This window comes from Hippocampus comes, unplaced genomic scaffold (assembly GCF_001891065.2).
Source record: "Hippocampus comes isolate QL1 unplaced genomic scaffold, H_comes_QL1_v1.1 scaffold95, whole genome shotgun sequence".
NCBI lineage: Eukaryota > Metazoa > Chordata > Actinopteri > Syngnathiformes > Syngnathidae > Hippocampus > Hippocampus comes.
In genome coordinates this window covers 436,667-453,843 of record NW_017805778.1, presented here as the reverse complement: position 1 = coordinate 453,843, position 17,177 = coordinate 436,667, and the positions used below count along the sequence as shown (strand labels likewise).

The 17,177-nt window shown below is 44.1% G+C and overlaps 1 protein-coding gene across 1 annotated transcript in view; it reads right to left on the bottom strand.

Moving 5' to 3' along the window:
• nalf1b (NALCN channel auxiliary factor 1b) overlaps positions 1 to 10,255 on the bottom strand; it is a 77,610-nt gene extending 67,355 nt beyond the window's left edge. The window contains exons 1-3 of the mRNA XM_019884671.1: positions 9,778 to 10,255; positions 9,449 to 9,661; positions 3,374 to 4,793 (exon numbers count right to left, since the gene is read on the bottom strand). Of these exons, the coding sequence (XP_019740230.1) occupies positions 3,374 to 4,147 (774 nt within the window). The 5' untranslated portion in view covers positions 4,148 to 4,793; positions 9,449 to 9,661; positions 9,778 to 10,255. The remainder of the gene's footprint in view (positions 1 to 3,373; positions 4,794 to 9,448; positions 9,662 to 9,777) is intronic.
• Between the last annotated feature and the right edge of the window lie 6,922 nt (positions 10,256 to 17,177).

The following is a 17,177-nucleotide window of genomic DNA, read 5'->3' as shown; positions in this document are numbered from 1 at the left end:
GGGGGGGGGCTATCTCTGTTTGTGTGTTATGGATCAGAAGGTGTCAAAAGCACAAAAAGGTTTCGGATGGTGAAAAACAGAAAGCAAATAATAGAATTCAGAGTACCGGGCAGTCACGCTCACATGTAAAATGGCTGTCGTTCCTCAAACTAAGCATTCACACACAGGCGACATTATTCGGTACACCTGCACCGATTTATCCATGCATTCGTTACCCGAACCGCTTATTCTGACGAAGGTCACGTGTGTGCTTGAGCCTATCCAAGCTGTCTTCAGGCAGTAGTCGGGGTACATACTGAAACCTGATTGGTTAAAGAAACAATCTCATTGCCAATATATTGTAGTTTAAGTTACAACCGCCAGCACTACCTAAAGACCCGGAACATATTATAATGACACGTAAACACATAGAGAAAAATCTGATTGAAAAAAAAAAAAAAAACAAGAAATTTTCTCTCTCTCTCTCGTGTGCGTGTGTGTGTGTGTGTGTGTGTGTGTGTGTTGTAGAGCTTCATTTTGAACAAGGGCAAAGCCATTGTCTGTAGATGAATGGCAGTCCAGTTTTGAGAAAACATCATTTCAAAACTGCAGTAAACAGCGCATGTAACGGGGTCCTATTACAGCCCGTAGCAACCATGATTTTCATCAGATGAACTATTTGCTATTCCATTTGTCCTCATGAGCGTGGAAGGTGTACTGGAGCCTATCCCAGCTCACGTTGGGCACGATTCGGGAACAATCTAGACAGGTTGCCAGCCAAACGGCAGGCACATAACATATGGAAAAACAGTACTTATCTGGAAAAAACAATGATTCATGCTCACATTCACATCAATGGACAATTTAGATTCAATGAACTTAACACGCATACACAGTGCCGCCTTTCTTCACATAAATTCCAGGTAAAAATAAAAGATTACATATGCCAAGTAAAAGTAAGCCACCGTTGGCTCGAGAAATACGCGTTATATAAGCCCCCCCAAAAAACATTTGCTTTAACACCAATAAGCAGCATTTGCTATGGCCATAAAAACTGTAAATGGAAGTGTGCATATTTAATGTAAAATTATCTGCATAAAACCTAGCAACGTACAGTGTGTATTCCCCATATGATCACAAGAGGAAAATCTTGTATAATCTCAATAATGAAATCCTGCATCACCAAATCTCAAAGGATGTTGATTAAACCCGTGAATGTAGATGCTACATTAAATTCATCCTCATCACGCAAAACAAACGCAACACTTTTTGTTCCAAGCGCACGTCTCACCTAGAGTGCAGTCTCACAGGAGACATTTTCATTTTGGCATTTTGGTAGATGGGCACTGTGAGAAATGGGCGTGTGCGACATTGTGGGAGTGAACTTTGATTCCCGGCCCATCAAAGCGGCTCACCCTTCCTTGAAATTCGGTGCAGGTGAGGCACACGGTCCACATTGAGCAAATAATACAGTATACTGTCATTGTCTAACTATTTGAGGAAAGAAAGCACGGGTCTTCTCTCAAATGGACAGCTCTTTCAAATAAATACTTTACATGCTTTCTACATTTGGATAAATCCAAGCCTCCTGACACTAATTCAGGAAATTATTGGGAAGCTCGTCTCTCAAATTGACGCTTCTGTCAAATAAACATTTGGTATTTTCTGTCGTTGGCTAAATGAATGCCTGCCGCCATTTGTGACAATAAAAGAAACGCCTCCCCTCAATGAATGCCATAAATAAAGAAACACTTCCTCCGCAGTGGGGTAAATAAAAGCCCCCTGGCAACTATTCGAGCAAGTACAGCAAAGGCCGTCTTTCCTATGAATGCCTCCTTCAGATAAACCTGATACTCTCTGCAATTGAGTAGATAAAAGCCCCTTTGGAACCATTTGAGAAATATAGTACAGGCCTCATCTCCAATGAGCAACTCATCAAATAATATCTAATGTGCTCTCTGTGTTTAAAAAAAAAAAAAAAAGACCCTGGTGACTAATTGAGGAAATACTATCAATGCCTCCACTTACTTGGATACTTTATTCAAATAAACGCCTGGTACTCTCTGCAGTTGAGTAAATACAAGCCCCTGGCAACTATTTCAGGAAATACAGCGTCGGCCTCCTCTCTAATGTATGCCTCCTTCAAATAAACATGCCATACAATCTGCAGTTCAGTAAATCAAAGCCCCCGGCTCGTGTATGCGGAAATATAATGAAAGTTTTCACTCAAATTGACACCTCAGTCAAATAAACACCTCATGCTTGCTCCAGTTGAGTAAACATAAGCCCCGAGCAACTACTTGAGGAAATACATTATAAATGGTCACTTCCTTGAAATAAATGTCTGTTATCATCTTTGGGTTTATATAAATCAAAGCTCTTGCACACCGTTTAAGGAAATATAGTCAAGACGGCCTCTCAGAACGATATCTTTTCGTCAAATACCACGGTACTTACTGCGGTAGAATAAATACATGCCCTCAAACACTATTTGAGGAATCACATAGAACACCGTTGAGCTTTCAAAGTCATCATGAGGTTGCGAGCTCCTGCAAAGTGCGACCAAGAGGCTTGAGACAAGGCTTTAACTGTTTGACCAAAATGCCACCAGCCTCAAGACTATGAAACTATTGCAGATGAGAATGAATAGCTATAATTATCATATCAAGTGGCGTCACGTATTTATTCTCTCACTGGCAGAGTGCTTCTTGAAAGGAGCACCCGTTTGTCATGCAGTCCCGGGGCGCCGCGATTTCTCAAAGGTCACTCGGACACAGAGGCCGATTAGCAATTCAGATTGGGCTAAAGGGGCTAAAAGGCAGTCGTGGCACTGCCTGAGACTAATTGCGTTAGCAAAGGCTAGCGGTTGCTGATTAGATGACATGAGGAGGAAGCGGCAAAAGGCAACGTTATAGGAAAGAGACGTGTGTGTGCACGTAGCACAAGATCAGAGATGTCGCTCAAGCTATATGTAACACAAAGAGTAACACTGCAGCACCCGAGTTAAGTGCGTCCCCGTATGATTTTCTTCTGTTGAGCAAACAGTTTAAAAAAAAAAGGCCTCTCGTGGGGCCTAGTTTGCAGCACCATGGACAGCGGGAAGGCCACAAATGGAGTGAGTGGGCTCCCAAAGGGTTGTGTGCAAGACTGGAGACAATGCAAAGAGTGGCTGAGATCCGCTGCAGACCATTACAGGACAATGCACAAAATAACGTCACAAAGTGTTCGAACTGTGCAGCTGAAGCACACTGCAAGCTTGATTTCTTGAAAGGAAAGACCAAAAAATGCAAATATCCTGACATAACCACCGGTTGCTATGGCGACCGTGAACCCACCCCCTCAACTCCACTCGTGTGAGCGTGCGTGCGTGCGTGAGTGCGTGCGCGTGCCCTACCTTGCATTCCTCCATGCACGTCCGAACCGAGTACGCGTCCGTCTCGTATTTGCGCACCAAGTGCTCGAAGTCCCGGTAGTTGTCCTCCGCTTGCCGGTCAAGGAGCTGGTAAGCCCGGACGCACTCGCCGCATCCCGGCGCGTCCGCCCCCATGGCCATATCCAGGGTGCAATTCATGTCGTGTGGACTCGTAAACCCGTAAAACAAATCCAAAAGTGAGTAGGAATTACAAAAAGAAAGGTACAAATCGCTCAGGTTCACGTGCGCCAACTGCGTCCCATCTCCCCCCGCCAGGCCCAGGCACACGGTGTCCGCGTCCGTGAAAGTGAAGCAGTCTTTGGACACGCTGTCCGGGTGACAGGTGTCCATCCGCCACAGAGGTTCGGTAGAATTCCCTAGAAAAATAGCATTTTGCTCTCTGGCGTGGTAGCGGTGGTGGTGATGGGGGTCAGGCGGTGGTGAAGATGGTGATGATGGTGGTGGTGGTGGCGCCGGCGGGAGCCAGTGGAGGGAGTGAGGCTGCTCGCCCGTCTCTCTAATCCCGAGCCTCCCCGGGCCCGAGCGCCGCTTGTCCCTGGTGCGGGTGAGCGTGGCTTCGGCGCAGAACCACAGGTGATCCGAGAGCAGGACGGTGATGAAGAGCAGTGAGGCCAGCGACAGTCGCCATCTCTGGGCCCGCTCCGACTCGGTGGATGGCTTCTCGGTCCCTCGGGGTGCGAACCAGTATTTTACGCCTTCGTCATGCTGTCGACGCATCCAAGCACCCCTGGTCATATTTTAGGAGAGTGCTGCCCTGGCCGACTCCACCGCGGGGGCTGCTCTGTCTCAATACTCATTGACTTAGGCGGACTCGGCTCGGTTCTCCGCAGGGTGCCGTTGCCTCCGCCGGTGCAGGGCGCTGCTCGATGGGCGCCCGCAGCAATCGGTTCTATTCCGGTCCAATAAACCCACCCGCGCGGATTAAGCTTGCCGCAACCTCCGTGGCTCCCCGCGGGGGGACGGCGTCCTCTTTGACCGCATGCCGCGTCCGTCCGTCCGTCCCTAACTTCCGTCCTTCCTTTCTTCCTTCCTTTCTTTCTTTCTTCCCCGGGTGTGCTCCCTTCGTTTCTCTCTTCGCCTTTGATGATGTTTCTGCTTCTACTGCTGCTGCTGCTGCTGCTGCTGCTGGGGCGTCTGCCGCAGATAGTGCACTCTCTCACTGAAGTGAAGCGGCCGGCCCGCACTGGCCAGTCTCGTCGCTGCCTGGAAGCCGAGCGTGAATCCTTGAATCCCGTCTCCGGCTGGCCGTTGTCATCTTGGAGCGCGCCTAAGTTGCCGCCATGTTCGCCTGGAATCACTTTTTCGGAGAACACAGGCTGTTTGCGTCATCTCCATCGCTGCGAGAGCTCCATCGTTGCGCAGTGGCCGAGCAGCTTATCGCCTATATGCACACGCAGGGGGGAGAGGGAGAGAGGGGGAGGTGAAGGAGAGGGGCACGGTGAGGGAGGGAAGGAAGGAAGGAAGGAGGGAGGGTGAGTACACAGGTACGCATTTAAAAGGACGTTTTCACAAATATTTGCCTTGCACGTTTGTTTTGATGCCGGGGGAGTCAAGAGTCCACGCATTCAATGAAGGCTTGGTGATTGGGCAAACACTCTGCATCATTCCGTTAATTGCATGGAATAAGCTGAGTCGATTTTTCCCTCCAACCGCATGAATGGCCTTGTGCATGTTTTCAAAACAGTTGTGCCTGCAGTATTTGCAGACGATCATCGAATAGTTAACCCTTGAAGCATAATCGATGAGAGTCTGATCAAAAACCAGGAAACAAAATGCCATACTTTTTGAAAGGTACCCATGCTTTGCAGTTTGAAGTGGAAGTGCGTGGTCCTTGTAGCAGATGCAAACACAACAAGTGGCTTTTGGCTTGATCGTCCAGTAACAATTTATTGTCGACAATATGCACATTGTCTACAATAGAGTCATATTAAATAGTAAAAGTGTTCCACTGGAGGGTACCATCCTTATGGTGAAAGTTTACCTGAAGGTACAAAAACTGTATGTGCTATATTGCAGACATCTTTGTCCTCCTCCCCCGCCAGAAATCATCTATACTCTCAACCTCGAGAGAACCGATTCGGGAAGGTCATTTTCTATTCTATAAGGTTCATAAACGCATGCTTTGATGAGCATATTATGACACTCACTTTCCAATGAATTAGAACGGAGATTCTGAGCTGCACTTCTAAGCTCAACCAACTAAAAAAAAATTCTATCAAACAACACTTCCATAAAGTAACAGAAAAAAGGGAGGTTGTTGACTCCTTATTTTCACTTCCTGTCCCAAACCTTTTGTCCTATTGGTATAAAATGTTTTGGATGATTATTCTTCTGAGGGCCAAAAGTCAAATGACTGTATTCATATAGGCATCAGAGTGTCCCTGTTGCTGTTAATGAATGAACAAAACATTTGCAGTATGTTAAACTGCTACACAAACACACTAACAAGCAAATGGATGACAAAGTACCAACATAATCTGCCCTAGTGAGGTGTTGGCCCAGTTTAGCGCGAGCTGGCTGCGTCTGCTTCTGTGCACCTTGGCAAGGAGTCTACGTCTGGAACTCCTCTGGTGGGATGAACATCAGTCTTCCAAAAGAGATCCCCTCAATTTGTGTTTTTGTGGAGAAGGCTGGCACGGATGACTAACTCAGCGTCGATCCAAAAATCTGTGTTAGGATGCAGCTTAGAAGCTGAATTTTATTGAGTAGGACTCAAAATACTTTCAAATGAGCGAATCTACTGAATGTAGACACCATATGAAAGAATTCAAAATTTTCATTGATACAGTCAGCAAGGTAACCATTTTTATTGATGTCTACTATTTTGGTCGTTGTTGGCAGCAGTGTTGAAGTGCATTGCATCCTTTGAAATTTTTTAAAATATTTTGGTTATCTTATGTAAATGACCCTACGGCACAATGCAACCACAATACACGTAATGAGCTTTATTGGATTATACGTGTACTGTTAGCATATAGTGGAACCGGCAATTAAGGACCAAGTGACTGAGCCCGACCACGAATAGCGAATTTCAGTCAAATAATTGAAATGATAAAATAATTATTGATGGCCACCGACAAACGGATTTGTCAAGTGTAAGTTTCAACAACTGAGCATGCAAAAGGGGCTCGCTCATCTTGTTTACGAAATTCAGTAAAACTACAGGAATGAAATGGAGCCTTGTATATGGCAGCGTTGCATTGCTTTGGATGAAATATCAGAACAGCTTTTTAGTTGAAGATAAAGATTAGGGGGTGAATCTTGCCACGTCAACTTTGAGAGAAAGAAATGCCAACATGGAACTCTAACAAGTTAAGCAACATTACGCTCGAAGTGGGTATGTGTATGGATGGTATAAAAAGAGCATGAGTAGTGGTAAGTCGCAGATCGTGTGTGTCATAATCGTGAGAAAAGTGAAGATGGAGAGCGGCATGTAAAAAAAGCCACATGTGAGCCATGCGGTGAGTCAGCGTTGCTCACGGTGTGTTTCTTCGTCATATATCTGTAAATAAATCCTTATTTTTACGTAAAAAGCCCTATCTCAGTCTTTTTCATGTCATTTTATAATTTGTAAAAAAGTTAAAAAAAAAAAAAAAATTAAAATTGGAGCGACAATTGCACAGTTCTGGCTGAGCTTGTTCTTTTCCACCTTTTGGCCAGAAATGTTTGAGGTGTTCCACTGTTGCTCATTAAAAAAATGTAAAAAGCTAGAAACATTTTTCCCCCAGTGAAAGAACAGTCTCATCTTTTTGCGGGTAGGTCCAGTGCTTATATTGAAACAATATCCCGCAAATCTCAAAAGATCAGTCAAAATGCTCTACAGCTGCCGACGTGGGGGGAACTCTGCTTTGAAAACGGCTGGCAGTGAATATTTTAATACTTTACACCACAAACTACGATCTCAACCCTTGAGTGGTGTTTGAAATGCTTACGTCTTCAAACGCTTCACGTTACAGTAAACGCGTATCCTGAAGCACACTCTTTTAGTCTTGTAATGGCACCCTGCTTGGCGCATGTGTTGATGACGTCTTTGTTTGTTGTTTTTCCTCCAGCTATTACATATATCTAGGTACAGTTAGGTGTTTGTACTCTCATCTCGTGTCTAAAGGGGTTCAATAAGACGACAAGGCTATCCCACCATTGAAAGTTTATATACACAACACGAGGCAACGTGAGACTTTGGCTCCATTAGGCAACATCCTGCAGCTGGTAAATTTGGGTTTTCAAAATAAAAGCACTGCAGTATCGCACCACACATCCAAAGATAACATACGAGACAAACATGTGCTTTTTGACATGGGAAAAGCTCACCATGTTTACTCAGACATGCCGGACTATAGCTTTCTGCTATCAGTACTTTGGCGTATTTTTGGTGAACCTTTTAGCCTCCCATGAGCAGGTTTAGCACTTCTGACGACATGCCGCTAAAGCACCAAGCCCAAGTGTATGAACTAGCTGTCACCTGACGTAGCAAAGGAGGTGGAGACGTGAGCTATGTGCTAAGCTAAAGACTATATATGGACCACGAGTAACACGCCAGACTCAGCCATCCGGCATACAAAATGTGTGTGCAAACGGTCAGGTTATGGAGAAGCACAGCTCAATGGACATTGAAGTGCAGAGTGTAAAGTACAGCCCTCTTGATTGACAATTGTCGTGTTCATGCTGGATGGTAAATCCCACACCACGCCGGCAAGACGAGCTCTAGTTCATGACTTAGATAAACCCGAGATTGTGCACAAAGATGCGATTCAAAAATCACAAGTAGGTGAATTTGTCATGAATATGTAGACCCATTTTTCAGAAAAGTTGATAACAATATCCCGCAAATCTCAAAAGATCAGTCAAAATGCTCTACAGCTGCCGACGTGGGGGGAACTCTGCTTTGAAAACGGCTGGCAGTGAATATTTTAATACTTTACACCACAAACTACGATCTCAACCCTTGAGTGGTGTTTGAAATGCTTACGTCTTCAAACGCTTCACGTTACAGTAAACGCGTATCCTGAAGCACACTCTTTTAGTCTTGTAATGGCACCCTGCTTGGCGCATGTGTTGATGACGTCTTTGTTTGTTGTTTTTCCTCCAGCTATTACGTATATCTAGGTACAGTTAGGTGTTTGTACTCTCATCTCGTGTCTAAAGGGGTTCAATAAGACGACAAGGCTATCCCACCATTGAAAGTTTATATACACAACACGAGGCAACGTGAGACTTTGGCTCCATTAGGCAACATCCTGCAGCTGGTAAATTTGGGTTTTCAAAATAAAAGCACTGCAGTATCGCACCACACATCCAAAGATAACATACGAGACAAACATGTGCTTTTTGACATGGGAAAAGCTCACCATGTTTACTCAGACATGCCGGACTATAGCTTTCTGCTATCAGTACTTTGGCGTATTTTTGGTGAACCTTTTAGCCTCCCATGAGCAGTTTTAGCACTTCTGACGACATGCCGCTAAAGCACCAAGCCCAAGTGTATGAACTAGCTGTCACCTGACGTAGCAAAGGAGGTGGAGACGTGAGCTATGTGCTAAGCTAAAGACTATATATGGACCACGAGTAACACGCCAGACTCAGCCATCCGGCATACAAAATGTGTGTGCAAACGGTCAGGTTATGGAGAAGCACAGCTTGATGGACATTGAAGTGCAGAGTGTAAAGTACAGCCCTCTTGATTGACAATTGTCGTGTTCATGCTGGATGGTAAATCCCACACCACGCCGGCAAGACGAGCTCTAGTTCATGACTTAGATAAACCCGAGATTGTGCACAAAGATGCGATTCAAAAATCACAAGTAGGTGAATTTGTCATGAATATGTAGACCCATTTTTCAGAAAAGTTGATTTTTTTTTTTTGCTTACCTTCTTTTTTTATCAGTTCTTATATCAAAGTAAAAGTGTCAACAGAACAACCTTTTAACCATTTTAATACATTTTGAAGTGAGGCATAAGACGTTCATTTCTTAAAGGCACATGACCACGTATTTTAAACTCATCCAAAAAGCAGTGCGTCAGGCAGGCTTGTCTTACCTGTACATCCTGTGATCTGGAGGGATGGTTTAGATGTCAGCCAAGACTCCACTCAGTGGAGGGAATGGGACGCTTTTCAGTGGACCAGATGTTGATGGCAGAGGTCAGGAAGGGGGCAGCGCTTGTTTTGAAGTGCACTAATCATCATTTTCATAGACAGGTTTGGCATCATGCCTCTCCATGGGAACATTTGATTGAAGACTGAAGATGATCCTTTGAAAACAAAGTTCTTCTGATGAGCGAGCCAACCGAGGACAACAAACATCCGAGCTTGAAGCACTGAACGGCACACCAAACATGTGTAAATGTATGTCGAAAAGAAGACTCACCTGATAGAGTGCAGTGGCTTTGTCGCTTGCACAGCTGAACCGTCAAAACGCGTGCTCGCCTTGTAACGAGGAAGTTTATGGACTGGTTATATCTCGCATTGACATTCCCAGTCACCCGTTACACATCACATGAACGCACAAGCTTTGAAGTCAACCCATGTAAGAGAGACAGCCATTCACGGACCAATAATTTTCCCACATATCTCAATCCACACAAAAGCTCCTTTTGGGGTCAACAAATTTCACATTGGACATATTTTATCAATCGCTTGAGTTGCCGGAGCACACCGACTTCATGTGTTTGTAGTGGTTGTTGGAAGACAAGATGGGATTAGAACAAGATAAGATCATATTTGTCCTAAAGTGAGGACATTCCTCCATCCACTTACCATTTGCAAAGCACTTGTCTTTGTAAAGTCTCAAGTGAGGAGGAGCATATGGCGGCTGACACCTGGGGGCTGATTGCCAGCCAATCGCGCGGTAGGTATAAACAAACAGTCACTTACACCTGTTGGCTGACACCTGGGGGCTGATTGCCAGCCAATCGCGTCATTTACACCTGTGGACAATTTAGAGGCTTCAGTGAGCCATTCTGGAGGTTTTTGGAGTATGTGGGTAACATCCACGCAAGTACAAGGAGAACATGCAAACACACGAAAGGCCACGGCAGATATTGTAACCTTTGACTGAATCACTGCGATGAATAACTGTGAATGAAGGGTTGATTTCTTCGTGAATATTTTGCTTTTTCATTTCCATTTTTTTGCAACACAGAGTCGTCTCAGCAAAGAACTGGAGTAGAACATTATGGTGCAAAATAATTACTTAAACTTTGAACGCTTACAACCTCCACTGAGTCTTTTTATTCCTTCCATCTATTTAACAGTCAAACATTTCCCCTCAACCTTTAAATCTTGCTGCTAAGCTCACAGGAAAGAATTTGACCTTGGCAGAGGTCTACCGCTGTCTTATTTCGGCATTCACAGTCTGCTAACATGTTTCTTGGTTTAACCGAAGACCCAAAACTGTCAACCGGTGTTAATCTGAGTGTGAATGGTTATTTGCCAAAATGTTCCCTGGGACTGGATGGCTGCAACTCACCTTTCAACCAAAGTGAGCTAGGAATCTCAGCTGATCGGTGGAGTGCAGAGAGTACACACTGAAATCATCACTTTGGGTGATGTCTTGCTTTCGAGATGATCACTCCATCATTCCATTCCATCATCAAGCCTCATGCACATTGATATCCAAACTCATTGAGGAGCTTCTCGTGCAGTATTTGCTAACCTTTATTCAGTCATTACCGCCGTTACAAATGTGGACACCACTATGCATAGATGTCAAAAAACGTAAACTGTGCTGACATAATGATGATCTGTTTACTTACCGGTTTCTTAGCCTGTTTCGCTGAAGACAAAGCTATCCTGTTCTATTCAAGACAAGAGGTGGATGCACAGGTTAATTGTACTTTCTGTCATCTAGTGGAAGAGCATTTAATTGTTGTGCCTGTCATCACATGTCACTGGCATGGCCACATGAATAACGACACATTATTTGTATTCCTGACCGCCAACACATGCAGTGTGTATGTGTGAGTGCGCGTGTGTTTCTAAGACAAGGCAGGTAGTTGAAGGGCCCCCCCAAAAAAAGGTAGTGGAAGGGCAACGATGTGACAAGAGGCAGAGAGAGGGAGAGAGAGAGAAAGAGAGAGAGAGAGAGAGAGAGAGAGAGAGAGAGAGAGAGAGAGAGAGAGAGAGAGAGAGAGAGAGAGCGCTAATATGTGTGCTGTGAATTCCAATTGCAGCCCATCACAGTAACTGTAAGCACTGGCAGACATGACTCATCCACTATTGATGCCGCGGGTGTGTGAGTGTGTGTATACGCCATCGAACCGCTGCTGATTGAATCATCATATTGCTCAATTATGCTTCATGCTGGACCAAAAGTTATTCGGCGTAAATACAATAAACACCATACTCAGTAGTGAAATGACCATCATTACCATAATCCTATTTTTTTTTTTTTTGCATGGGTTTTTTTTTTTTTACAGTTCATTTGTAAGAGGCATTAATGCAAACGTGTATCAAAAGCGAAATACTTAATGATTTTTAACAGTTAAAAAAAAAAATCTTTAAATTTACAATTACCTCTAGATTACTGTAATATAATCATAAAAAATGTCAAGTGATTGCATTTATCCCTAATTCGGAGCAATTACATGTTAAATTACTGAAAACTTTATTGACAGGGTACTTGCTAAAAACATTTTGACCTTGGCAGTGTTAGAACTAAATGACAAGCACATGGAAGGCAAAAAACAATTACCACAATGCAATGTCATGCAATGACACGGCTAGGCTAGGCTGTATGCTAACTAGCTTTAGCAAATGTCAATTACGCGTTAAATTACTGAAAACTTTATTGACAGGGTGCTTGGTAAAAACATTTTGACCTTGGCAGTGTTAGAACTAAATGACAAGCACATGGAAGGCAAAAAACAATTACCACAATGCAATGTCATGCAATGACAAGGCTAGGCTAGACTGTATGCTAACTTGCTTCAGCAAATGTCAATTACGCGTTAAATTACTGAAAACTTTATTGACAAGGTGCTTGCTAAAAACATTTTGGCCTTGGCAGTGTTGGAACTAAATGCCAAGCACATCGAAGGCAAAAAACAATGACCACAATGCAATGTCATGCAATGACAAGGCCATGCTAGGCTGTATGCTTACTATCTTTAGCAAATGTCAAATAAATATACAGTGGTGGTATAGGTTTCCATACAGCACAAACTTTGGAAAGGTAAACACAAAAGGACATACCTTGTTCAAAGTCCAGTTAAGTGCTAGCTAACATTTACAAAACAAACAATTGAGAACCTTTCAACAACACCTGTTTACTTCCTGTCAGTCGAGTGTATCCCTGGGAATTGTGGGAAGTAAAATGTCTGATTCAAATAAAAAAAGCCATCTTTCTGTTTTATTTGGGGCGTGGATTTTGGAGACATTTTCATGTGTCTTGTAGTGGCAGACATGTCCAGTGAATTTTGTGTTGTGGTCAGATTGGTGTTTTCAGGCTGGTTGAAAAAGTATGAAGAAAGCAATTCCATGGTTCCTCCACACCATCCCGGTGCTTGAGCGCTAATGATTGAAAACAGGATGTATTCATTAACTGAGTCTGGCATCAATGGAAGTATCCAACCCCCGGAATCCTAATTGTATTATCCACCATCCATGAGCCAGGAAGCGGCCTATTAACAAACAAATACCCCATAAACACAAATCTTACGCTTCATTGTTTTCTCTTCCACAAATCTTAACAGTTTGGCCTTGGTGGGGGTCTGCCCCCAATTTAGTAATAGTCCAGGAAGGAAAACATCATGGATTTATTTGACCTGAAAAATCGGTACTCCTCAAGACCTTCCAATCGAAGGTGTCGCTGCCATCCAAAAGACATCATTTCTTAGTCACAGACATGCACACTGATGTTGACCTTCTCATCCGTGTTTCCTCATGCATGAGCCTTCATGAAGATGGCAGTCCTGCAAGATAGCATCGAGGGGTCCTCACTGCACAGTGACAACGATGAATCTTCCTCTTTTGAGCATTATCTTAAAAATATGTGTCGCGATTGTGTATTTAGGGTAGATGGCACTGTTTTACCTTCTCTTGTTCTATTCTATTTTTTTGCTGTTTCTATTTAAGACAGAGCAGTTCTTATTGATGAGTGAGCATTTTACACGTGTGTTGTGTTGGCTGGCAACCATTCCGGGTTGTACAGTGCTTCTATAGCTCAGAGTCCAGACAAACAAGCATTCGCACTAATGGACATTTATAATGACTTTACAGTCTTCAACAGCAGATTTTTGAAGCATGCAAGGTAGCCGGAATCCCCCACTGATACCCGATGCAAGCGTGGGGAGAACGAGCAATCTTCACGCAGTAGAGCGCAAGCCAAAACTTGAACCCCAGTTCAACGGCAGGTTTTTGAAGCATGCAAGGTAGCCGAAATCCCCCACTGATAACCGATGCAAGCGTGGGGAGAACATGCAATCTTCACGCAGTAGAGCCCAAGACAAAACTTGAACCCCAAAGCTCTTGACCGCAGATGTGCAAACAATCAGTCCATTGTGCTGCACCTTTAAACTGGTTGAATTCCTAACAATCAGTCTATTTATTATCACGCTTATCGCTAATTCCTACACCGAAGCATCATATTAGTCCATTATTATTTAATCCTCCGCAAATCTTCACAAAACAACTATGATGGATTACAGTACCAACGGAGGCTCCGTAGACAACTGATTCCCAAGTGAGCAGAAATGAACCATTAAAAATGCTGCCGTGCATGTGACAAAAGCTTGTAAAATTCTGCAGCGGTGTTGCAAAATGAGTCTTAAATGATTATGATGTCCAAAAAAACAAAACAAAAAAAAGAAACAAACAAAACAAAAGAAATCTCACATGCAGAAAAATACTCCCAAGAGAAGACCCTGCCGCTGATTGCGGAGATGCACTCCCACGGTTTGCTCAGTTGGTCACTGAAATCAAGAGGGATTAGAGCAATGATCCAGATACCATCATGCGGTTCAATCAACCCACCCACCCATCACCGGCCCCACTCCGCCTCGGGTTTTAGTCTCCGGATCGATCGTCTCGCCTCATTTCCATTCCAGGAATTCCTTAGTGGCACATCGACACAGCTCACTATCTCAATGCCTTTTCCCATACCCTTGGTGCCACACGCCGCCGCGCTGTACACTTCTGTCGAACCACCTCAATCTATAATTTTCCGGAGCTTCAAAGGAAATGCGCCTGTTCGGGGAAGACAACTTTCAGAAGGAGGCGTGGAGATTTTTTGGAATATGACAATAGAGGACAGAAGATCACAAGGTTGCGTTCGGTGTTTGTGCATCACAGAATCAAGTATGGCTTTACAAATGCTTAACACCATTCAGTCGTTATGCATTTGTGTTTGTCTTCATCGCCTCTTGCCCCGATATTGCATCATTAATGGCCCAGGACTGAATCCTGATGCTCCACACACGCTTATTCATGAGGGAAGGCTCCAAAAGTACCAGCAGCGGCTCAGATGGTAATCAAAATTCGACCAGCGTAATGGAAAATAAGAGCCAAGGCATCTTTAAGCTTAAAGAAAAAGTCAGTCGGTTTTGATCTTGGAAAAACTGTAAGATAAAAGCTTTGTGTTGAGCATGATGTGTAAACCACCAATTAGCACAATTTTTCTGTCTTTTCCTAGTAAAGTGGAACCTCAACAGTAGAACCGCCCTGATTTCATACAATTCAAAATATGACAGCATATCTTTGTTTAAACGCCACCAAATCATCTTGGCAGGTGACAGCATTTTTTTTTTAATGTAGGATCATAAAACAATTAAGTTTCATGTAAAACTGTACTCGACTGAAAAGGATCTTTTCCCATCTGTCCCCATGTCAAACTTTTGCATCCCGCAGCACAGCAGACCCGAGCAACATCAGCTTTAGCCCGAGTGTAAACAGCAGACGGTGGGATTTACAAGAACTCCAGGACTGAGACTGACGCTCCAAACTCCTGCGGGGAGACCTGAAACACAGCCAAAAGACGTTTTTCTCCCCCTACAATGCACCTTCATGTCCATCGGAAATAAATTCAACATTGGAGCTGCCCTTAACCTAGACATATCTGCTGGTAGTATAATTTCTTATGCCATGTGAGCGTAGGCAAGACAAGAGTGGAGTTGAACCTGTATGAACTATTTATTAATGCAAAGCAGCAAGATTAGCCCGCATGGCACTTCGAAATGCATTTACCTCCCGCTAATCTGTGCTGACAGAGAGAAAGCGCCTCCTGGTGAAAAGTGCACCTGCATCCAGCGGGGATGTCAAAAGACATACATAAATATATTGAAGCCTTTGAAGGGTTGCAAATGAAGTCACATTTTGGCTGTGGAATCTGAACCGTTTCCAATAGTGAGATCCAGTCTTTTCTCCAGCTTAAGGGGGTGGTGTGTTCGCTAGAATAAACATGCAGCGACTCTCCAGATTGTGCCTGGGATGAGGCTGGAGGAAGGCCAACGCACTGCCACTCTTGCCAGTCACCAGTCGCTTTTCCAGTTTGGATTGGTGCTCCACGGGCGCTTATTATATGCACCGCTGACAAGGTTAATCCCAGCAGTCTGTAGCATTGTCTTCGACCTGCTGTCAACTTTACAGTGGTACATACTGTACAGCAATAACAACTTTGTTTACTTCTTTTTTTTTTTGTCTACATTCCAAACCCCGGATTAAAATAAAAAGGCAATTACAGTACCAACAATCGAATGCTATACAGCCAAACAGAAATCCATCCATCGACTCTCAGATAATTGTGTTGTTGAAGTTTGCACGCCAGGAAATGGAGTCATATGATGTCACACATGTTGATAGAACTATGCGATGCCAAGGCGGAGGACTTTTCTCCTCTGAAGCAGTTATTTTTCAAGAGGCAGCACAGAATTTATCACTTTTGACCTTTGGGCTGGACTTTACTCTATCCGTGGCAGTTATTAACAGAGCCTCGCACAGAGGGGCACGGCTGATGCAAGGAGAGGCAGGAAAGTGAAGAATGTGGATCCCGGAGGCTGTGAAAGTGTGTACGTGTGTGTTTTGCTTCAAAGGAGGGAAACGGTAACGTTGAGCTACAAATAGGTGACGAAGGCCTGGGTTCACACTGAGTGACGTGGGTGCAGCCGACAGAACTGTCACTCAGTGTGTTGGATTCAACAATTAGTTTTCATGAGTCGTTGACTCTACAAAAAATATATAGGTGACCACCGCCAGGCCAAACCTATACAGTTTTTACGCCCGTAATGGGAAAATGCTCACATTTGGCACTATTGTCAGTATGTTTGTGCCCCACTTAACACAATTTCACATCTCAGGTTAAGTCAATTAACAGAGGTCCACCCACATACAGTGGCTAATTAATGAGACATCTAATTGTGCGCTATATTGTAGAGGTTCACGGGAAACACACAGCAGATGTGCGGCATGATCCAGACTGAGGGCAAAGAACGGAGGATGAATGGGGGAGGCGTGCACACGAGCGGTCGACTGCAGAGCGCGTCTGCAAAGTCATCTGAGGTCGGCCGTTCTATGTGATCGGATACAGTAGATGAGGCAACACCAAGGCTCAGCGCTGCACAGGGCCACACCGGCATGCAGTAGGCTCACGTACATAACGAAACAGCTTGTCTACAAAATTAGGGACTGGAGGAGGGATGTTGTACAGGAACAGATACCCCAAGGGTGGAGAATGAAGCTCCTTGACTCATTTAACGTGCACCAGATGAAAATGTGGATGAGCAATTAACAGAAGTGAGACTCCTGGGAGAGTCATTCTTAGGCCATATGTATATA